The 24597-nt window shown below is 42.8% G+C and overlaps 1 protein-coding gene across 4 annotated transcripts; it reads right to left on the reverse strand.

Moving 5' to 3' along the window:
* Positions 1-1766: 1766 nt before the first annotated feature.
* On the reverse strand, positions 1767-23823 carry LOC124273414 (sulfotransferase 1B1-like). Of its 4 annotated transcripts, XM_046708676.1 has the most exons (8): positions 23535-23823; positions 15380-15442; positions 15238-15347; positions 13281-13461; positions 9593-9913; positions 8643-8746; positions 4949-5112; positions 1767-2027 (listed from the first exon to the last, which is right to left on the reverse strand). In XM_046708676.1, the coding sequence occupies exons 4-8, from the start codon at positions 13441-13443 to the stop codon at positions 2015-2017; spliced, it is 765 nt and encodes a 254-aa protein (XP_046564632.1). In that variant the 5' UTR covers positions 13444-13461; positions 15238-15347; positions 15380-15442; positions 23535-23823; the 3' UTR covers positions 1767-2014. The 4 variants fall into 4 exon arrangements, with proteins under 4 accessions (XP_046564632.1, XP_046564629.1, XP_046564630.1 ...); XM_046708673.1 differs by having other exon boundaries at positions 15238-15442; XM_046708674.1 differs by having other exon boundaries at positions 15238-15442; positions 23490-23823.
* Positions 23824-24597: the final 774 nt, after the last annotated feature.

Below are 24597 nucleotides of genomic sequence, written 5' to 3' on the forward strand. Positions count from 1 at the left end.
TCAGGACATTACACCCCTCGATAGAGCCACACCAAGTTTGGGGCCAAAAGATACCCCTTCGTGAAACAACAGTGCCTCTTCATAGTGCAAATGTGTGCTCTCTGGCTTCCTTGCCGTGTGTATGGAGCTTGTGATAAATGTAGTGTGAACTGACAGACCTCCTGATCTATGTCCTAACATCGTGTAAAGCTTGGGCTGGCTGCAGAGACCAACTCTGGTGTGACATTATCAACGTGGGCCCAGTGGAGTTGATCGTGGAACTGCACAAGACTGATATGGACCTGGTGTGCAGCCTGCTGTCCGGCCATCCGAGGAGACTGAGCTGTACACACTGACTGTTGTTAACGGACTCTACGCGACCTGTCATGCATGAATATTTTACGCGTTGTTAATTTCAACTTATCTCGCATTCCTTTGTACTAAATATAAGTGTTTTTATATATAGTGCCGAGCCAGCGTTTATAAGCGCGCATGGGTTCGCGCAGGGATTACTCACATGTACGCTCAGTGCTCAGTACTCATCACTCTTGGTACTGTTACTGAACACACACTGAACACGCCTCTCGAACCGATTCTAGGAGACCAGTCGGCACTTCGATAAATTCCAGGGATAACTAACTGTGTGCTACTATTATGGAATGGATTTTCCGATTCTGCAATTCGAAATTATGCGCTGAACTAGAACTAGAAAACACAAAATCCGCATTAACTGTGAAGTAAAGCGAAACAATTCCTTCGCATTACCCACATGGTCATGTGGTTCCTAATTTGCTACAGAGAGTTGTTTTTTTCATATGGAATTGCAAAAGTACAAAGAGACTAAGTATCATTGCCTGAACGTTCATTTTGAATAATCCAAGTGTATTATTGTTAGAGAAAGTTCACCTGAGTCACAAAGGTTGACCTGGGAAGCAAGTTATAACTATACGCCTGGAGAAATGCTTAGAACTAAACTTAGCCATCTTGAATCACAGCGAATGGCTAGGAATACATAATGTATCTAGTAATATCAATATTTGATCGTTTTGCGTTTAGCCATGCTGACTTGTAAGCTACTGAACCGTTTGTTTGCAGGAGGCGTAACTAACATTATAAAAGAAGCTACAGAGGTTGGGCAAGTCCCCAATACTATCTAAATATAAAGATTTGCAACCTATCTGGCTCACACGAAAATATTTGCTTGCTACGCGCCTGGTTTGTTCAGCAATATTACAGCAATATGACGACGGTCAGGAACTAAACGCCGCCATATTGCCGGAATATTGTTGAGTGCGGCGTAAAACTAAACTCACTCACTAAACTGTAACTAAGCGAATCTGGACCATACAATCCAGCGTGAGTGATGGAAAGTACAATCACATGTCAGGTCAGCGAGCTTGGCCATCCAGTCCCGTTCGTTGCCACGTACGACACGCCGAAGACCGATTCTTCCTTCAGGTGTTCACGGGGGGTTGCTAATGTCAACTGTACTGTTAGTTTGTTGTTGAACACCGCACTCAGCAATATTCCAGCTATATGGCGGCGGTCTGTAAATATCGAGTCTGGACCAGACAATCCAGTGATCAACAGCATGAGCATCAATCTACGCAACTGGGATACGATGACATGTGTCAACCAAGTCAGCAAGTCTGACCACCCGATCCCGTTGGTCGCCCCTTACGAGAAGCATGGGTTGTTGAACATCAATTCGAACCCAGATCTTCACGAGTCTTAACTCTACTGACACAACCGCCTCCAAGTGAGCCGTAGGCACGACAACGAACACGCCGACGACACATTTCTATTTGACTCAGGGTCATGAGTTCAAAATAAATCAGTTTAGACATGTCACCCGTCCCATGTCAAGTCCACATGATATATATGTTTTCTGTTGAGCGATTCCTGGCGTATATGTGCTGTTTCACAGGTCCGTCAGGGCAACGTAAATCTTATGTTCAGGTCACAATCTTTCATTCTCTCTGCGTAATATTTGTCGAACCATTCATTTTGTTCCGGAGTGAACCAGTTCTTCCAGTCACCAACGACACCTGAAACAAACGATTGACATGAGATATGATATGATATGATTTAAACATATTTTTATTCACGAAGATGAATTGGGATTGGTGAACAAGCATTAATGCTTATATTAACACCGCTCCCAATGATATGATATGATAAACCCATAAATATTTAATTGGCCTGAGGTCACTAACGGGATCGGGTGGTCAGGCTAGCTGACTTGGTTGACACGTCATCGGTCCCAACTGCGTAGATCGATGCTCAAGATGTAGATCACTGGATTGTATGTTCCAAACTAGATTATTTACAGACCGTCGCCATACAGTGAGTGAGGCGTTAAACAACAAACAGACAAAATGATAATTATGATGTACATCAGATATGCTATGGTAAAATGCCATATATAAGGTATGATATCATGGTATATGAGATACATGACATAATATATGACGTTGTGAGCGAGAAATTATACATCCTGTGCTATGACATGATAACATGGTATATCGGACACAGGTAGTGTTATTACTGTTAATCGAGACATCAGAATTGTCCATGGTCTGACGACAATGCATTAACCTGCTTCTATAGTCTGTTTGCAGTGAAAACGTACCGATGAATGTCACTTCAAACAAAAAAGTAAATCAAATAAAGTGAAAATAATATTGCGAATCGTCACAATTTTACCTTGCCAATTGAACATTTAAATCTCAGAATTTTATTCATCTTAGGATAAAAGTTGTTTAACAAACGATCATACATTGAAATCGCTATTATTGATTTGTATTACAAAGGGGTAAGAGCAGTAGTTGGAACAGTGAAACAAATGCACGTGCTTCGTGATGAGCGTTAACTTAGACCAACTCTACTTGTTCTCGGTGTTTCATTTGATGTGCATACACCCTTGTAAAACAAACCAATAGTAGCGATTTGAAACTATGATCGTTAGTTAAACAACTTTTATCCTAAGTTGAATATAATTCTGAGATTTAAATGTTCATTTGGCAAGGTAAAATTACGAGGATTCGAAATCGTAATTCTACTTTCTTGTTTAAATTGAAATTCATCGGTACGTTTTCACTGCAAACAGACTATAGTAGGATACGTTTTATGGCCTAAAATATGATGATGGTGATAACTTGGAGATTTTACGAGCGCTTTCGGAAATGATGCGTATTTCGCTCTCGGTTATATCCACTCCAACAAGCTCAGATAAGGCTAATGCACTTACAAATGGTTCAATTTGATTGGGTAACATAGGCGGATCTACAGACTGTTTCCTATTTGTGTGGTGACAGGGTGGGCGGGGCTTGACTGTGTTTCCGATTTTGTATTGGTGTCTGCCGTTTTCATGTTAAAAATGAAATACTGTAAAACGGAAATATTCTGCCTCAGTTTATATTTTGCGAATTTTGCGTTTATATCCACTCCAACAAGCTCAGATAAGTCTAATGCACTTACAAATGGTTCAATTTGATTGGGTAACATAGGCGGATCTACAGGCAGTTTCCTATTTGTGTGGTGACAGGGTGGGCGGGGCTTGACTGTGTTTCCGATTTTGTATTGGTGTCTGCCGTTTTCATGTTAAAAATGAAATACTGTAAAACGGAAATATTCTGCCTCAGTTTATATTTTGCGAATTTTGCGTTTTCTTCCCCACGCAAAATATTTCTCGGCGTAGTCAACACCGTAAGCCGGAAAACCGGCCAAGACGTCACGAGTCCCCAGACACGGTAGGCCGGTAACCCGGCCGGGCAGTAGGTGCGTCAAATGATTTATAATTTAGGAACCTAACTAACGTATGATTCATTTTCTAAATCAATCACTTTTACAATGCCTCAAAACACTTTCAAATGACTAATATAATATCGACATGATTAGAATATTAAACTATTATTCGCAAAGTTAATTTAAAAAACGATTCGCGGACACATACTTCGGCAACGGGTCCACATCAACGTTTTCAAAGAGCAAAGTAACGATGTTTCGAGATCATAATTAAACAAATTGAATAAACTGAAGAATATATTCAATAACAGTACTCATAAAAGTAGTCAAACGTAAATTATAACTTACTATTTCCATCATTTTTTGTGCAATCGTGTAAAGTAATTCAAGTGACATCTTGGCTTAGCGCTCGGACACGATGTTTAATGCTAACATATATGCATGAAGCAATTTTATCACAGGTCATAACCTAGTACGATACGTGAATCTGTGAATTGATTATTACCGATTTGCATATTTACAAGAATTGCAGTATATATCCATACAGACAAACAATGTTGATTCTATATTTAAATGAATGAAAAGTAATAAATTGTAAGAATTTATTACTTAGCGAGTGAATTAGCGAGTGTATGAGTGTGTGTTTGGTGTTAGGCCACTTTAGCCTTGCTCTAGCAAGTGAGTGAGTGAGTTTTACGCGACATTCAGCAATATTCCAGCTAAATGGCGGTGGTCTGTAAGTAATCGAATCTGGACCAGACAATCCAGTGATCAACAGCATGAGCATCGATCTGCGTAATTGGGAACCGATGACATGTGTCAGTCATGTCAGCGAGCCTGACCACCTGATCCCGTTAGTCACCTCTTACGACAAGCATGGGTTACTTCAGGCTCATTCTACCCCGGACCTTCACGGGTCTTAGCCTTATTCTAGCCGTACAGGGTGTCCTGTGACATAAGTCTTATCTTCTTCAATAAGTGTCGTTATTTGATGCAGATATGTCTATGTACCGTGGATGAGTGAATGGATGAGTGGAAGGATGGGTAGGATGGATTCGTGGATGGATGGGTAGGTGGATGGATGGATGAGTGGAAGGATGGGTAGGATGGATGCGTGGATGAATAGATGGATGGGCTGCTGAAGGAAAGACCACATCATACTGTCATCGTGCTCTCCTGACATTAGTATCCCGGTTGTCATGGACACAAGCAGATTTCCTACCTTTCCGGTACAGTCCAGCAAACGCCCCCCTGTTCAGACGATATCTGTGCTTTCCTGTGGTTCATACCAGTGAAGCTTGTGTGTTCATACAACTCACACAGGAAGTCTTCACCCCGATCTGTGCCCAGGAATTTGTCGAGTTTCCTTAATTCACGTAAATTGTTCTGATGGCGAAAAAAAGCGATAATTAGTTAAAGATAATTTAACATTTATATATTTAAATCACAAAACTACAAATGCGCCCTAAACAGGCGCAAAGCCCTGCTTTATAATCCCGTTCAATTTTCTAAGTGAATTTCATTATCCGCTCCTTGGGCAATATATACAAGGCACATAAAGAAACTGTGCATACAAAAATTTAAAACCTAAATTTATCAAACCTGTGTAGACACATAAGGATTTAAACTCAGCGATTAGTGACATGTATCCAACATGCATGCACGTGCCACGTTCCGTGACGTCAGTGGGTTCGTCCTTGAGACGTGCAATACGTTGTTGCACGTGCATTCCGGGAAAGAGAAACAGAGCAAATGAATGCCACACAATACTGTCACTTTGGAAAGCTCAACCCCTGCCCTTGCGATCGTTAAAAAAATTAAACGGCTATTGAAAAGCATAGCATGCCAAGGCTCACGTCTGCACAACGTCATGAGGCCATTGGGATGGTCCGTGGGGGAATGTCTCAACGACAAGTGGCGGCACATTTCCACTGCCACCGGAACACCATTTCTGCACTGGTGAGACGCTACCAGAACACAAATGACGTCATCGATCGGCCACGTTCTGGACGTCCACGTGTAACAACGCCAAGACAGGACAGATGGATAAGGGTGACCCATCTTCGCCACAGGTTTCAGACTGCAGTGGTGACTGCCCGAACCATCCCAGGACTTCGCCGTATCCACCCCAACACAGTTCGACAACGTTTACGTCATCACGGGATCAGACCACGATGTCCCGCCATACGGCCTATCCTGACACAACGTCATCGACAAGCTCGCCGAATGTGGTGCCGAAATCATGTCCGCAGACCCTTGTTTTGGTGGAGAAATGTTGTTTCACAGATGAGTCCAGGTTTAACATTTCCCGTAGTGATGGACGTCAACGTGCCTATAGACGTTTGGGAGAACGTTATGCACAGGCCTGTGTCTTGGAGAGGAATCTCTTTGGTGGTGATTCCGTGATGATTTGGGGTGGAATAACAGCACGTCAAAGAACTCCTTTGGTGATTGTTCAGGGCAACTTAACTGGTGTGGGCTACAGGGATCAGATTCTTCGACCTTTGGCAATTCCTTTTCTGCAACGTCATGGCCTTTGGTTAACATTCCGACAGCACAATGCCCGCCCTCCTACGGCAAGGGTTGCTATGGATTTCTTGCAACACCACAACGTTGACTTACTGCCTTGGCCTGCAAATTCACCGGATCTCTCCCCGATAGAGCATGTTTGGGACGAGATGAATCGACGTCTACGCCGTCTTCCTCATCCGCCAGATAACGTCCTTGACCTTGCAACAGAACTTGAGAGAATCTGGCGTGACATCCCACAAGCCTTCCTTGCACGTTTGATAGGCTCTATGCGTCGTCGATGCACTGCTGTTCTCAATGCCGATGGTGGACATACCCGTTATTGAGCTTGTGACATGGTCGTTTGACCCCTGTCCCGCTTGTGGACTCGTGACGTCATTGTGAATGACTTTTCAATTGAAATTCTCCCGACTTGTTATGGTCTCATGATCCCTCCATTAAAGTTTATATGTACCTTTGACATTGTTATCGTACTTATCAACTGGGATAATATTTTGACAATGCACAGTTTCTTTATGTGGCTATACACCGCTTCGCTGTGAAGGATGCGAGTTACATTACCAAATCATCCTGCGGGTACCCATTCACTGAGAGGGGAACAGCGGCCAATGTCTATTGATAAACACCATATGTAATTGGGTCTCAGTGTAGGTGAGGTTCTAAACCCATTACTTATGCAGATACGGTCACCCTCATCTCCCCTCCGCGACCAACATTGCGCAACTTTGCTTAAAGTGTTGTGTCACAGCGTCACAACGACAAGCCATCACAAATTCATACATAATTTGATAACTGCTAAGTACAAACTATCTTTGCACTGCTATAAATGTGGACTTGACAATGTGGAAGCAGTATTACAATGTTGTATCCAGCACTTTAGCGACTTATTATCCCATCAAATATAATGTAAATATGTTTAAAATCCCTTTGGAATATATATGGTGGATAAATGAAATATAGCAAATATATTCCCTTCATTACCAAACATACAAAAAAGGCAAAAGTTATTGCGACAATCAAAAAAACAAACGGAATAGGTGTTAAACGTTTACTGAAATGTTATTATGGAAAGACAAACGTTTCAAGACATGGTAACGATCAACAGTTCATATGAACAGCGCCCTTGACATATACAAATGATCCACAACGAAAGAGGGGTTCCACGTGGAAGTTCAAACGGTCAGTAGCGAGAGTGTCCACCTTGTGCATCGATGCAAGTCTGGCACCTGCGCTTCACCGAGGCCACTAAACCTCGATGGAAGTTGTGGTGAAGATCATTCAATATCCTAGGAAGAAATTTGGCGGAATTGCTGCACCGTTGTTAAAGGATTCGGATGACGTCGTAAACGTCTCTCCATTTCATCCCAGTCGTCATCAGTATGTGAGTGAGAGAGTGAGTGAGTTAAATTTTACGGCGAATTGTTTTTCTAACCTCTGCACTTCTGAAGACTGTACTGAGTGGATAAGCGTCTGGTTGTCTTGTCTTTAGAAGAGAATGTTGCTGGCCATCTTTTCTGGAGCATGTGATGCTTCTTTCTTATCTTATGCAATTCAACAACAACTGCTCTGTCGCGTTTCTTAGGCCATTTTTACATTCCTTTTCTTTGGGTCAAATCCAAAATTCCATTCACAAGATTACCAATGAAAAACAACTTTTTCTTCTGAGTATATATCATAATCTCATAAATAATATATTTTTCAGTTCAATGGTCACATCGTGGTTTCTTGCTCAAAGATGTGTATTTCCTAATATAATCCCACTAGAACAACAAAACCAAATCACACCATTTAACCAGCAACTGTAACATTGACGACGATGCCTGAATTACGGAAATACTGTTCTGTATGGAATACTGTAAGGGACATTCTCGCGATCTCGCATTTGTGGCCATATTTGACAAGTCGAGATTGCGAGAATGCGAGATTTGACAGCATGTACAAATGTCGCATTCTCGTGATCTCGACTTTTGACAAAAAGTGCTATGTACCAAAAACACGAGAATGCGAGATCGCGAGAACGCGAGATTTTGGCCAAATCTCGCGTTCTCGCGATCTCGCATTCTCGCACTTTTGGCCTTTTTAGCTTGTTTCCAAAGGACGAGATCGCGAGAATGCGAGATCACGAGAATGTCCCTTACAGTATTCCATAGTTCTGCACTGCAATCCCGAAGTCTTAATTTACTACGTTAGTAAAATCCACGGGCAGGAATAAGGTGCTTACAAACGTGGAAAAGTATAGTGTTAGACCCACGGTCATAGGTTTCTGGTACATCTAAGGGAAGCAACTCTGTACAGCCAATTGGGGAATTAATAAGGTGATTGTGTTGGTCCTTCTCATGTAACAGAGCGGTTCTGATAAAGATAAAGAATGAAAGGAACAAATGTACCTCCTTCATGTCTTCGTAATGAAGAGTCAGGATAGGTAACTCCGGATGCTTTCGTTTTTCTTCTTCCCAGTCAAAGACGAAGTCAAACCATGATCCGTATGAAACTGCCAGGCAAGAAGCACAGATAAACTACAAACGGCATGTTACTGAGTAATATTAAGTGAGTGAGTGAGTTAATATTTAACGTCACATCGGCAATATCTCAGCCATATCGTGACGAAGGGTAATATTAAGTTATTAAGGCGAGTGTATTTGAAACCTATCCCACTTTTAATGGAAAATATGACGTTTAATTATTCATCTTTATATTCCTATTGAACTGTTGAAAGAAATGTCTCGGTGAATTGATGGGGGATGAATGTAATATTTTTCGGTGTTAACTCGTTTACCGGTTTTCCACTGACATAACGCGTTACTTGTTGACAAACAACAAACATAGAAAACAGTGCATCTTTCAACAGATAACACACTATAACCGTATGGCTGATACTGATTCATAGTGTACAGTTTTGCATTATTTTTAACAGTGCATTGTATCGGCCGGTGGTCAAGGACTCTCAATAACATTATTTCAAATTCAAATGAAATTGGCGATCAGATTAATTTCAATTTCGAACCAATGAACTTCTCAAAGCCTAAATCACCTTGACTTTTTTGCGTTTTGTTTTTCTGGGTGTTTTCTCTTTTTAAAATTTGATTAAATATTTGGTGATGTGGCATTTGTAGGTGTTCCTCGTTTGGGATATATATATATTCGTGTATGTTTGGAGGTGTTTTTTAATGTGTGTGTGTGTGTGTGTGTGTGTGCGCGTGCGTGCGCTCGTCTGTGTCGGTGTGTGTGTGTGCGTGCGTGTATCTTTGGGCAAATGTTTTCAATACGATAACCCATAGGCAGAAACCAACAACTGCCTCTCTGAACAGATACTCAGAGTTACCTGCCCTTCACTTACATTTTCCAAGCACATGGTATTTCATGAAGTTTTCCCACTTCCCCTTGTAGTTGTAGTAGGGGAGTTTGAGCATGAAGTTGTAGTAGCTGACGGCGACGTCTTTAGGGTTCCGTAACAGGTACACTATTTTGCATCTCTTCGTCACGATGTCCGGTGGAAGCCGACTCAGCATGAAGTGAGTGTTAAGTAGTCGTGGGGAAGACATTGCCTGGATGTCATCATGTGGTGCATACTCCAGCATCCCCACTCCCTTCTCCACAGCATCGTTCAGCAGATGACCTGCCAGAAGCATTCGCGAAGCCTCCCATACCCAGTGTGTCCCTGCAGTCATAGATGTAATGGTAATAATTATTTTTAAATATTTATCAATGTCACTGAAGTTTGTGTCCCTTTCGACATGAATGTGTTTTGACAAACACATGGCATATATATGCGGACCTCGCTTACGAATTGTCACATTTGCATCCCAAGTGAGTGAGTTCAGTTTTACGCCGCAATATTCTAGCTATATGGCGGCGTTCTGTAAATAATCGAGTCTGGAGCAGACAATCCAGTGATATTCTAGCTATAGCGCGGCGGGGGACACCAAGAATGGACTTCACACATTGTGCCCATGTTAGGAATCGAACCCGGATCTTCGACGTGACGAGCGAACGCTTTAACCACTAGGCTATTCCCCACATGGGTACATGTGTGAAGCCCATTTTCTGGTGTTTCCCGCCATGGTGTTGCTGGAATATTTCTAAAAGCGGCGTAAACCTAAACTCACTCACTCTTGGTACCTTAGATTTGGCACCTCACAATCTCTTGACTGACTGGCACTGGGAGAGTGTCCAGGTTTGCAGCTACGAAGATGAGCCTTTCTGACACTATGGGTAATGCAGAAGGGAGTCATTTTCTCTTGGCAGGTTCGACTAGGCAGCGCTTCCCACAGGTCCTCTTGTCTTTGCGAGGATTGAAGATTGTTGTTTTTTTCTTTTGAGATAACCCCCGACTCGAAATACTTCGCAGTACGACGTATTGTACTGTAAAGCATTTCGAGTTGGGGGTCATCTCAAAAGACACGAGGGCCTGTGGCGCTTCTGGGGAGAAGTCTAGTCTGTCTCACAGTCCCTGAACCACATTAATTTCCCTACTGCCAAGCCGTCTCTGCAATGCTAAAGCCCTAAGTGAAGCTAATGAATAGCCTAAACAGCCTGATTGTGCCAGGATCACCGAACCGCCCCTGCTGCATTCATCTGTTAACTCTGTAATGCATTATCATAATAATTGATGACCCTCTCAAGGCGTTATCTTGCTGCATTTCTGCACTGCTTTCACTTTAATTGGTTAATAAGGTTACCAAACCCTCCCCACCAGCACCTGTATTTGGATTACATAATCTTGCTCAGTCTTACCTGAGAGTAAAAGGGCATAATTTAGATCAGACTCTCCTTCAACTAAAAGTCAGTATCGGGTGGATCATGTGTGCGTGCGTGCGTGCGTGCGTGCGTGCGTGCGTGCGTGCGTGCGTGTAAATAAAAACATGTTCTTAAGGCCAAGACGCATTTGAGAAAATAAACTCTCGCCGTGACAAGGAATGCCAACATTCAAACAAAACAGTTCATAGTATTACTATCTTTGTAAGAATGTCAGGAATTCGCTGCTTAAAGCTCCAAATGAGTCTAGGGTCACAATTACGTACGCTGTTGTGACGTGCATTCTTGGGAAACCGCTGCATTCTTGTGAAACCGCTGCATCGTGTTTATGTACAGTGTTATGTATCACAATGGTCTCCTACAGACCTCTTGCTGGGATGTTACCGGCTGGCCTCACAAACTACACTTTATTGCTCGCCATTAACAGTCAGTTCCCACTCGTAATCGTCATGGGCTTATTCTCCAGGAAAATGCAGTGGATCGAAACTGTTGATGGCATATTATCGTCGCCGCTATTATGGTCGTGGCCATGAAACCGAAGTCACTCTATGCTGCTGCACAGTATCGTCGATTGTGTTTAACATTGTATGAAATAAGCCCATTTATTGCCTTTAATTGTCGTTTTTAAAGAAACCAGTGATTCTCCAAGAATCCGACTTTCGTTAGTATTTAAGGTCTCAAAATGACACACGTCAGTAAGGCAATGGTATTGTCTTTAATGTGCATATGGTTGTACCCGCGAAGATCCGGGTTAGATTTGGTCTTCAGGGAGCCGTGCTTGTCATAAGAGGCGACTCACGGAATCGGGTAGTCAGGCTCGCTGACTTGGTATCCCAATTGTGTAGATCGATGCTCATGCTGCTGATCACTGAATTGTCTGGTCCAGACCAATTTACCAATGATTGACACCATAAGCATTGATCTATGGGATACGTTGACGTCAACACCTGGCCACCCAATCCACTCGATTCGGCTGCTGGGACCAGGTCTAAACCGATACTTCACAGGGTGAAAGAAATACTTTATACAGACCGTTTATGACCCCGAATGTGGATCTTTAATTTGAAAATATATGTACAACAATAAAATAGCGTATAAAAAAGAAACTCAATATCCTTTATCTGCGTTCAAAAGTACATTCAAATATTATATGTCAACACAGATACTTAACGTACTGGAAATATTTTTTTATTGCGTAGTAAAACATCTGGCTTTATGACTAAAATGAATAATTTACAGCTAATTCGGTAACATAACTGTATTATGAATGTAAATACTAGAGATGAGGCTAGGTTAAATTGGGTTTAACGTCGTGCTTGAGAATATTTCGCTCATATGACGACGTTCATGCGTGTGTATGTGTATGTGCGGCTGCTTGTACTAGCCCAGACTTAAGCTGGTTTTATAGTGCTAGCCCACTGAGATACCATGCCGCAGTGAAGCATGAATACCCCACTCAGACACATTATACTGACTCCGAGCCGACCAGTCCTTGTTGTACCCATAATGCCGAGCGCCAGGCAGGGACCAACAAGTACCATATTTTACACCACGGAGGCGGTCCTAAATACTAGAGACTGGATCCGATCAGGTAGTTGACTATACAGACGACGATCAGGCATTGTACATCCCCAAAAAAAAAATCTCCTATAATCCTCTCCGACAACAAGTAAGGGATATGACAAAACTGTAAATCTCGACTGACTCCGACAACAAGTAAGGGATATGACAAAACTGTAAATCTCGACTGACTGACTGACTGACACTCACTCACTCAATACACAGGCCCGTGTTCTCATTTGTCAGTATAGCGATGGACACCAGAAATGTCTTTCACTCATGAGGGGAATCGAACCCTGAGTTCGATGTGACGAACGAGAACCTTACCCGCTACACCACCCGACAATACCTTCATCATTGATATTTTGACCAGACATTCGTCTATTTGATACATCTGACACAATAGCACAATATCCGGGGACCCGCTCATAAAATCGATCTTATCGTTGCGACTATCGTCAGCGTATTTTAAACTATAAGATTTAGGATAATTTCAGCGAGTGAGTCGGGTCACAAATCGCTTTAAGCAATATTCCAGCAATATCACGGCGGGGACACACCAGGAATGGGCTTCACTCATTGTACCCAAGTGGGAAATTGAACCCTGGCCTTCAGCGTGACGATCGGACGTTTTAACCACCAGGCTACCCAACCGCCCGAAGATCATCTCGCAGCTAAGACGACTTTGTGGAATTGGTCCCGATTCTTACCTGACTTGGGGAACCCGCAGATGATGATATCGTCCTCCCTGATAGGGATCTTGTGTATGTTGACAATGGAGTCTGTCTGGACGTAGTTGGGATAGTTCTGTCCCTGGTACTGAAACATTGGGAGCGCATCACCTCCAGCATCTAGAACCTTGATGCGCGACATCTGGCGGGATAACAGAGACTGAAACATGATAACGGAAACATCACTAATACTTGCAAGCATCACGCCTGACTGCACAGTCTCATGCCATGCAATGTCATGAATGCATGTCCATGGCGCTAACGTCACTTGCTGATGGTAATTAGAGACACTGTACGTGTATTTGCATAACATTGACACACGACCATATGATCGGATACCAACATACAAAAAAGAATGCACTGTTAATGCAAAGTGGTATAGCTCTAAACCGGACCGCCTATTCTTATAATCATATACTGCTGCCAACAGTGCATGGAAATAGAAAATAATATATTCCTACGTTCAATGTGCTGGTGTTGAGGCCTGTGGATATACAATTGAACCATTTCCATAGTCATAAACACCTTCTCATTGTCAGAGACCATTGCACAGTTTCGACCATATCAAGATCTTTTGTCAGTGGATTGCTATCAAATAGTGATAATACCAGATGTTCACGTGTGAGAGCATTTTGTCACGTTTGTACCTAGCGTCACCAACGCATGCACGGGCAAGTCAATTATTCATCTGATTATTTACGCATGTCAGAATAGGGAATTCCATCGGACAATTTGCTATACCGATGCGTTAAATATGGAAATGTCCTCAACGTGTCAAACTTTTTGAAAACTTCTCCCAAAGGCCTTCATTGTCGTAATCTTGATTAAAATAAAAAGTTGACATACTCAGCAGTATAGAGGCGCAAAGATTTGGACTGAATACAGTCTTATCAACTTGGATGAAACTCGGTCATGACTTCCAGATATCTGATTATATAGAAGTCAGGGCGTGTGAAACTGAAGACAAAACATATGAAACAGCGATACTAGAATAGACTTGGTTAATTTGGGTGAGGAACCCCTGTGGGTTTAGTGTTGCTTGTTGTTTAACGTCGCCCTCAGCAATACTCCAGCTACATGAAGGCTTTCTTTGAATAATCGAGTCTGACCAGGCAATCCAGTGATCAACAGCATGAGGATACAGCTGGGACACAGTGACATGAATCAACCAAGTACTGCTGCGACTGGCACCCTGAACACTGACTCCGTAGCAGGGAACCGATACATACATGTGAGTGAGTTTAGTTTTACGCCGCACTCAGCAATATTCCAGCTATATGGCGGCGGTCTGTAAATAATGGAGTCTGGACCAGACAATCCAGTGATCAACAGCATGAACATCGATTTGGGCAATTGGGAACCGATGACGTGTCAACCAAGTCAGCGAGCCTGACCACCCGATCCCGTTAGTCGCCTCTTAGGACAAGCATAGTCGCCTTTTGTGGCAAGCATGGGTTGCTGAAGACCTATTCTACCCCGGATCTTCACGGGTCGATACATACATGTGTCAACCAAGACAGCGAGTCTGACCACCTGATCCCGTTACGACAAGCATGGGTTGCTGCATCCTCGATAATCTACAGATTTATCGGAACGTATACCCTAGAATATCGAGCATGGGGTTGCTGAAGACCAATTCTAATCCGGACGTTCAGTAAAACGTGTAGTTGTAAGGAGAACGAGTTTGTAATAATTAACGTTACTTTTCAAGTGAGTGGGTTTAGTTTTACGCCGCACTCAGCAATATTCCAGCTATATGACGGCGGTCTGTAAAATCATCAAGTCTGGACCAGACAATCCAGTGATCAACGGCATGAGCATCGATCTACTTTTCAAGCTAATTAGTGAGTGATCAGTGAGTTACGTGTAACGAAGAGCCAGCCACTGTTAACGTTGTTTCAAAGTGAGTCAGTGAGTAACTGAGTGAGTTACTCACTTGCAATAAGGTTCCGCTGTAAGGACGAAAAGCTAGTCTGTGTCAGTGACGTAGTCGGAGCTGTTGCAGATTTAGGTGTCTGTCCAGTCACAGAAGTTCACCAGTAGCTCCTGAAGTCCTTATCTGTGATCGTAGTATATACCTACATCTTGTACCGTAGTGGTTACTCGTCTTGGATGCGATGGTCTGCCAACCAGTCCAGCCGCTGTCCAAGTCCCGAATAACGGAAAGTAGACTATATTTAACCCTCAGGTAAATCCAACTGCTGTGGATCGGGTTACCCTTAATGTATGGTCAGCCTGTTGTATCCCGCGCAATGCCAGGTTTCAACGCCAGTGGTCGTTCCCAACTGTGTTTACAGCGTTGTGATGGTATGTATACAATTGGGCTTAGGGACCGTTCATAATTTATGGCTAGGGGGGGTGATGATGATTTGTATGGAGAAGCATGTACAATGTGAATGACCGCCCCTAAATTTTATATACAAAATAAGTGACCCCCCTGCATGTCATGTACAAAATCAATGCCCCCCCTCCCCTTCCCATAATTTTTACGCATAATTTTAAACATAATTTGTATGTACGGTCATTGCTGACCCTCCTAGTACGTGTGTTGCAGATTGATGTCTCCCAGAACAAAATGGGTGGCCCCCTGTAAAATCAACATCCCCGTGTGTAAATGTGCGGACGGTCCCTTAGAGCACTAGATTCATGTGTGTGCAGGGTGTGTGTGTGTGTGAGTGTGTGTGTGTGTTTTTGTGTGTGGTGTAACGTGTGAGACTAACGTATAGGAAGACACCGGACAAGGCTTGTGTGGATCTTGTGCGTGTGGTGTGGTGGTGGTATGCGTGTGTGTGTGTGTGTGTGTGCGCGCGCGCGCGTGTGAGTAGGTACGGAAATAGACCACTCAGACAGACACGGTGATGTATTTGTGTGTTTCTCTGTGTGTGTGTGTGTGTGTGTGTGTGAGACTAAACTAGACAGGCCAGGGTGAACGAGTGATGGGTTTGTCGGCATGTCATCCATAGAAATTGATAGTGAGTGATATGGTTTTACGCCGTTTTTAGCAATATTCCAGCAATATCACGGCGGTGGACACCAGAAATGGGCTTCACACATTGTACCCATGTGGGGAATCGAACCCGAGCGAACGCTTTAATCAATAGGCTACCACACGGCCCCTAGAGATTAAGAAGTGTGTTGTTAATTACTCTAGTTACGTAAGCCCGTTGGTGTTTATGTAGGTTATTAAGTTATTTGAAGTCACTAAAAGTTCAACTAGCTTACATCAGCGTGTCACGTTGACTTGTTCTGACATAATGCTCTTTATCTCTAAATCCTTACCAGTGAAATTTGTGCCCCTGTCCGAACGGAATTCCTTCACTTTACCTCTGATGGATATGAAGTGCCTCAACGCGTTGATAAAAGCCGAGATACTCAGCTCATCTCTCACCTCTATTTGGACGGCTCTTGTGACAAGGCAAGTGAACAACAAAGCCCAACGCTTGCTATTTGCCTGTCCTCCCCTGGTGCGTCGTGTGGTGAGGGACCATGGGCCGAATGTGTCCACGCCTACATAAGTAAATGGAGGATATGGAGTTAGGCGATCCTTTGGCAAATCTGCCATCTTCTGTTCAGTGCCTCGGCCTCGCAGTTTGCGACACTTCACACACTTGAAAGTCACAGAGTTTGTTAGGCGCTTGCCGCAGGTGATCCACTGGCCCGCAGCTCTAACAGCTGCCTCCGTGAAGTGACGTCCTTGATGATTCACTTGCTCATGGTACATGCGAACTAGGAGTAGCGCTATGTGATGACGACCAGGTATGATCAGTGGATTTTTTAAGCCAACTTCTAATTCTGCTTTGTTGAGACGGCCACCTATCCTGAGCATTCCGTCTTCGTCAATAACTGGATTCAATGAAAAGAGTGGGCTGTCCTTCAATAAGGACATTTTAGAGCGGATGCGCTGTATGTCTTCAGCATAGTATTCACACTGAACTTGACGAATGATGAAGTTTTCAGCTGTGATGTAAGCATCTGCACTTGAAAAGGCACTTGGAGAGATGTGATGTCTATCACGTGCGATACTCTGGAGTCTCACTACAGCACGTACAAGTTTCTTCCAATCCGAAAATCTCTCAACACTGAGTGTCAAATTGTGGTTGTGACTTGTCAACCATTGTGACACATGACCTTACTTCACTTTGTAATTCATAGTCTTGATCCATGTCAGGGCTGATCACTGTCTCCGTGGTGTCTGATTTCCTAGGGAGCTGAGATGGGCCATTTAGACATTTGTTATCTCCTATTATGCTTGCCGACATAAACCTTGTTCCACAGTCTGCTGGGTTTGTACCTGTCTCAACATAGTTCCACTGCTGTGGAGAAGAAAACTTTCTGATAGTTGCTACTCTGTTGGCTATGTACACTTGAAATCTTCTAATTTCATTAGAAATGTACCCAAGTACAATGCGACTGTCCGTGAAGTATTGAACAGATGAGCATGGCGCTTCTAGACTCTCACATACTATGCTCCCTATTTCTACTGCCAATACAGATGCACATGACGAGACGAGGAATTGTATGTCCATGCGCTGGAGCAACTTTTGATTTGAAAACCGATTTCTGATCCTTTTTCATTTTGTCCAACAAGATATGCCACAGCTGAAATTGCTTTTCCTGAGGCATCTGCGTACACTTGTACTTGTTTCTCAGTTTCTTCAAAGGTTTGTTGTAAAAATGCTCTAGGAATGTTCAGCTGTTCCAGTGCACTTAAAGAGTCTCTCCAGCTTTCCCATTCCTCCTGATATTCACTTGGTAGGGGATCATCCCAATCAACTTCCTGATTTATCAACTCCCTGAGGAGCACCTTTCCTTGAATGATAACTGGTGCAACAAATCCCATGGGATCATACACACTATTGATGGTTGAGAGGACACCCCCCTTTGTGTACGGCTTCTTCTCACCTGACCATCTGAATGTGAACGTGTCAGTCTTGACATCCCACAATATTCCGAGGCTCCTCTGTAGCGGAAGTTTGTCGCCGTCAAAGTTTAAGTCTTTCAAATCCTTGGCCAAGGAAATGGCGGTCTGCTTCAAGTTCAGCCAATCTTCGTTTTGCTTGGGCTGCGGCGACTTGATTTTCTTCATCAATAATAGCACTTTGTCTTAGTAGACCTGCTTCTTTTGCTGCATGATCTATAGCAGCCTTTGTTGCTTCCGCTTTGGCCAACTTCCTTGCCATGTAAGAACTGGCTTGTGAATTTTGTGAACCAGATGCATGTGAAGGCACAGACCTTTCCTTTACTGCATTGTCAATTTGTGTATCAATGTCACGAACAGCACTGTCCATTTGCATTGCAAAACTACTAAATGTATCCTTTAGTATGTTAAAGTCATGTGTACTTTCTTCCGTACCAGTTCTGGGTGCCGTTCCACTAACCGATCTTAGACCTATGCCAATCGTAAACCTCTAAAATCCCAATCTTAGCGTGACGTTACGATCGGCATACCGTTCCACTAACCAATCTTACCTAAGTCAATCGTAAAGTTAAGATTCAAAGTCTAAGTTGCTCATGACCAACTTAGGATAGCTAAAATCAATCGTAGAGAAACCAAAATGGTGGCTTTCCTATTCTATGTGAAAAAAAAGAGCGATCATTTCACCGTGAGCGTCCCCTAAAATCCCCCATGAAATGAATTTATATATTTCTGTGATGTAAAAAAACACTGCAACGAAGCCTTACAAATGTCAGGCCAGTCTGACCACTGTCGTCATGGGAACACAACCGAGCGAGTCGATCAGTGTGACACATTTGTACAACAATATTGCAACGTCATGGTTAAGAATAACGACAGCCGTGAAGTGAACAATGTTCTGAAGCAAAAAGATACAAATATGTTTGATTTCACTGCGCATATTTGGTGGGGGATTCTAAAGGCAAGCCGCGTGTGATTCAAGATTAAATTACATTTGTGACGTCATTCCATTGTCTGCTCGCTCCATTACTTTTCAGGAATGGAGCGATGTGTACCAGCTTCAAATTAAAGGCTTCATTTTGTCATTTTGACATATAACTTTGATAACAGAAATATTCCCAATACTTTGAATGTAATTTAAGTAGGGTAATATCCTCGTAACTCTCCATTCCTTAAAAACAATGTGCCTCTCGCACGAAAGAGTCTCGATCTAAGCCTGGGCCTAGATTTTCGAAGCTCTCTTAGCGCTAAGATAGTCGTAAGTTAATGTTAATGTATGGTATGGCACTTACGACTATATTAGCGCTAAGAAAGCTTCGAAAATCTAGGCCCTGGATCGGATCGTAAGATCGGGACCGGCTACGATCGGCCTAAGATCGGTTAGTGGAACGGGTGTAACTTTTAGCTAAGACGATTGTAAAATTGGCGTAACTTGCTAAGATTGATCTTAGTTAAGATCGGTAAGTGGAACGGAACCCTGTTTAGGAAAGCAACAAAATCAACGAAAATGTTTCTTAGTTTGTCAAAATTGCTTCTCAAGTCTTTCTCATATTTTCTTAATGTCTGTAGATCCAATTCACCCTTCCTGATGTTGTCTATTTGCACAGCAACAACATGCCAAGCTGAGTCAAGTTTATCAGTAAAATCCTGTCTGTGTGATTCATATAAACTTTGACCTTTATCAGTTAATGTTCTTTTTCGCTTTTGATCGTCACCACTATCAAGAACTTCCTCACTATCAACAACTTGTGATGATGACTCATCCATATTTGAATCCGAAGGGTTACCCTCTGCTATTCATGTGTCTGTATATCAACACAATTCTTTGTAGATATGTTCATGAATAATGTTCATATCACTATTTCCACAGTCTGCTGGGTTTGTACCTGTCTCAACATAGTTCCACTGCTGTGGAGAAGAAAACTTTCTGATAGTTGCTACTCTGTTGGCTATGTACGCTTGAAATCTTCTTCATCTATACACCATTATAACATCATTACATATGCGATCAAAGGACAACATGATGCTTCACGCGGATGTTATACCGGGGAGGTCGAGAGATCAAGAGCACCTCTATTTACGTTCTCCAACATTCACTACTCTATCTCCAATGATATACTTTCTTTACACAGAAAACCGAGCTGTACAGGTATGCATGTAAGACGCTGTCAGGTGGCGGTGTCTCGAGGAACGTTGACGTTTCCCGGGAAATAGAAGTACTACGGTTGAATGAAGTGCAACACCTTTCCGGAACGATTAAAATTAGCATTTAACACGATCAGCCAGCTGTACACCTGCTGGTTCAGCATACACACAACAACCCAAGGGGAGTGTTCAGCTCAGACAAATTCAGGTCAGACACACATGAGTGATTGGAGATATAGTTCAGTCATGGTGAGGTTATCAGAGATTCGGCTCAGACATACGTGCGTGGGGTTATTTGAGATGCAGTTCCGACATGAATGAGGAGGTCAGAGATTCAGCTCAGACATACATAAGATGAGTGGAGTTCCACCTCAGACATGAGGTTATCAGAGATTCAGCTCAGACATACATAAGGTGATTGGAGATATAGTTCCGACATGAATGAGGTTGTCAGAGATTCAGCTCAGACATACATAAGGTGATTGGAGATATAGTTCCGACATGAATGAGGTTGTCAGAGATTCAGCTCAGACATACATAAGGTGATTGGAGATATAGTTCCGACATGAATGAGGTTGTCAGAGATTCAGCTCAGACTTACATAAGGTGATTGGAGATATAGTTTCGACATGAATGAGGTTGTCAGAGATTCAGCCCAGACATGCATAAGGTGATTGGAGATATAGTTCCGACATGAATGAGGTTGTCAGAGATTCAGCCTCAGACATACATAAGGTGATTGGAGATATAGTTCCGACATGAATGAGGTTGTCAGAGATTCAGCCTCAGACATACATAAGGTGATTGGAGATATAGTTTCGACATGAATGAGGCTGTCAGAGATTCAGCCTAGACATACACATACGGTGATTGGAGATATAGTTTCGACATGAATGAGGTTGTCAGAGATTCAGCTCAGACTTACATAAGGTGATTGGAGATATAGTTTCGACATGAATGAGGTCAGAGATTCAGCTCAGACATACATAAGGTGATGGAGATATAGTTCCGACATGAATGAGGTCAGAGATTCAGCTCAGACGTACATAAGGTGATGGAGATATAGTTCCGACATGAATGAGGTGGTCAGAGATTCAGCTCAGACATACATACGGTGATTGGAGATATAGTTTCGACATGAATGAGGTTGTCAGAGATTCAGCTCAGACATACATACGGTGATTGGAGATATAGTTCTGACATGAATGAGGGTTGTCAGAGATTCAGCTCAGACATACATAAGGTGATTGGAGATATAGTTCTGACATGAATGAGGTTGTCAGAGATTCAGCCTCAGACATACATAAGGTGATTGGAGATATAGTTCCGACATGAATGAGGTTGTCAGAGATTCAGCCCAGACATACATAAGGTGATTGGAGATATAGTTCCGACATGAATGAGGTTGTCAGAGATTCAGCTCAGACATGCATAAGGTGATTGGAGATATAGTTCCGACATGAATGAGGTTGTCAGAGATTTAGCCTCAGACATACATAAGGTGATTGGAGATATAGTTTCGACATGAATGAGGTTGTCAGAGATTCAGCTCAGACATACATACGGTGATTGGAGATATAGTTCCGACATGAATGAGGTTGTCAGAGATTCAGCTCAGACATACATAAGGTGATTGGAGATATAGTTCCGACATGAATGAGGTCAGAGATTCAGCTCAGACATACATAAGGTGATTGGAGATATAGTTCCGACATGAATGAGGTTGTCAGAGATTCAGCTCAGACATACATAAGGTGATTGGAGATATAGTTCCGACATGAATGAGGTTGTCAGAGATTCAGCTCAGACATACATAAGGTGATTGGAGATATAGTTCCGACATGAATGAGGATGTCAGAGATTCAGCTCAGACATACATAAGGTGATTGGAGATATAGTTCCGACATGAATGAGGTTGTCAGAGATTCAGCTCAGACATACATAAGGTGATTGGAGATATAGTTCCGACATGAATGAGGTTGTCAGAGATTCAGCTCAGACATACATAAGGTGATTGGAGATATAGTTCCGACATGAATGAGGTTGTCAGAGATTTAGCTCAGACATGCATAAGGTGATTGGAGATATAGTTTCGACATGAATGAGGTTGTCAGAGATTCAGCCTCAGACATGCATAAGGTGATTGGAGATATAGTTCCGACATGAATGAGGTTGTCAGAGATTCAGCTCAGACATACATAAGGTGATTGGAGATATAGTTCCGACATGAATGAGGTTGTCAGAGATTCAGCTCAGACATACATACGGTGATTGGAGATATAGTTCCGACATGAATGAGGTTGTCAGAGATTCAGCTCAGACATACATACGGTGATTGGAGATATAGTTCCGACATGAATGAGGTTGTCAGAGATTCAGCTCAGACTTACATAAGGTGATTGGAGATATAGTTCCGACATGAATGAGGTTGTCAGAGATTCAGCTCAGACGTACATAAGGTGATGGAGATATAGTTCCGACATGAATGAGGTTGTCAGAGATTCAGCTCAGACATACATAAGGTGATGGAGATATAGTTCCGACATGAATGAGGTTGTCAGAGATTCAGCTCAGACATACATACGGTGATTGGAGATATAGTTTCGACATGAATGAGGTGGTCAGAGATTCAGCTCAGACATACATAAGGTGATTGGAGATATAGTTCCGACATGAATGAGGTTGTCAGAGATTCAGCTCAGACATACATAAGGTGATTGGAGATATAGTTCCGACATGAATGAGGTTGTCAGAGATTCAGCTCAGACTTACATAAGGTGATTGGAGATATAGTTTCGACATGAATGAGGCTTGTCAGAGATTCAGCCTCAGACATACATAAGGTGATTGGAGATATAGTTCCGACATGAATGAGGATTGTCAGAGATTCAGCTCAGACTTACATAAGGTGATTGGAGATATAGTTCCGACATGAATGAGGTTGTCAGAGATTCAACTCAGACGTACATAAGGTGATGGAGATATAGTCCGACATGAATGAGGTCAGAGATTCAGCTCAGACATACATAAGGTGATGGAGATATAGTTCCGACATGAATGAGGTTGTCAGAGGTTGTTTAAACCACAAAACAAGTGCCATACACTGCTGCGTTTACATATACACTTACCGTGAAGGCGAAGTGAAGGAATTATCTGTGTGAATGAAGACTTACCTCCTATACTGTATCGTCAATCTTCGCCTTGCAGTGAATCAGTTTGAAGTTGACCGTCTCCGTGATGTATTTATTATTCTATATCCACTGACAGATCACTCGCCCACGTACACGGAAACATTTTGCTATAATTACTCCATATCGACAGTACTGGTGAGGCCCACAGTGCGGGAAGCTTAACAACTGACCTGTAAATATCTGCGTGCATGTGTATAGAGTATGTTTCAGTGGTCTAGTATGTAACACGATAACATAAGCGAGATTGTTTACCTCTTATGTCATAGTGACCTTCACCACGAATCTGCCTAATGCAATGGGTGGGTGAGGTGAGGTGAGGTTGCGTTCAAGATCAGTGCACATTTCTGTAGAGACGGGTGTGTGCGGTGCGTGCGTGTGTACGCGTTTGTCGGCTCAGTATACTGTGTCTGATCGGGGGTATTCGTGTAAAACAGTGGCATGGTATCTCAGCGGACCAGGGCCCCGTTTCACCAAGCTCTCATAGGTCTAAAATCTCGTAACTTTTCTCGAAGCATCAATAGTTTCTATGTTACAGTATAGGAGGTACAAATGCTACGAGAAAAGTTACGAAATCTTAGGCTTACGAGAGCTTTGTGAAACGGGACCCAGGGCCTAGATTTTCGAAGCTCTCTTAGCGCTAAGATAGTCGCAAGTTTATGTGAACCATAAAAGCGGCGCAAGTCCGGACTATTGGAAAAGAAGTTACACCCACGCGCGCACGCACCTACATGCGCATGCACGTCACTGTGTAAATACACTGAATAATCTTGAACACCGATTTCACCCCACCATACCTATGAGTTATTGTCATGGTTTAGCGCCGCTTTGAACAGCATGCCAATAAATATTGTGATGTGTCATCTCACGAGATATTTGAGCGAAACAGGGGCGGTGGTGTAGCCGAGTCGGAAGACCCGGGTTCGATTCCCAACATGGGTACAATGCGTAAAGCCCATTTCTGGTGTCAAACGCCGTGATATTCCCGGAATATTGCTAATAGCGGCGTAAAACTAAACTCGCTCACTTACTCGAACATTGTTTTTCC

This window comes from Haliotis rubra, unplaced genomic scaffold (genome assembly GCF_003918875.1).
Source record: "Haliotis rubra isolate DU_JTF1 unplaced genomic scaffold, ASM391887v1 Scf180, whole genome shotgun sequence".
NCBI classification, from domain to species: domain Eukaryota; kingdom Metazoa; phylum Mollusca; class Gastropoda; order Lepetellida; family Haliotidae; genus Haliotis; species Haliotis rubra.

Excerpts from the sequence above, each read along its gene's own strand:
- LOC124273414 (XM_046708675.1), bottom strand. The coding sequence starts at position 13,443 with ATGTCGCGCATCAAGGTTCTAGATGCTGGAGGTGATGCGCTCCCAATG. Across the intron at positions 8,747-9,592 it reads ATACCATGTGCTTGGAAAAT|TTTCATACGGATCATGGTTT; the intron begins GTAAGTGAAGGG and ends CTTGCCTGGCAG. Across the intron at positions 5,113-8,642 it reads ATTACGAAGACATGAAGGAG|AACAATTTACGTGAATTAAG; the intron begins GTACATTTGTTC and ends TTTCGCCATCAG.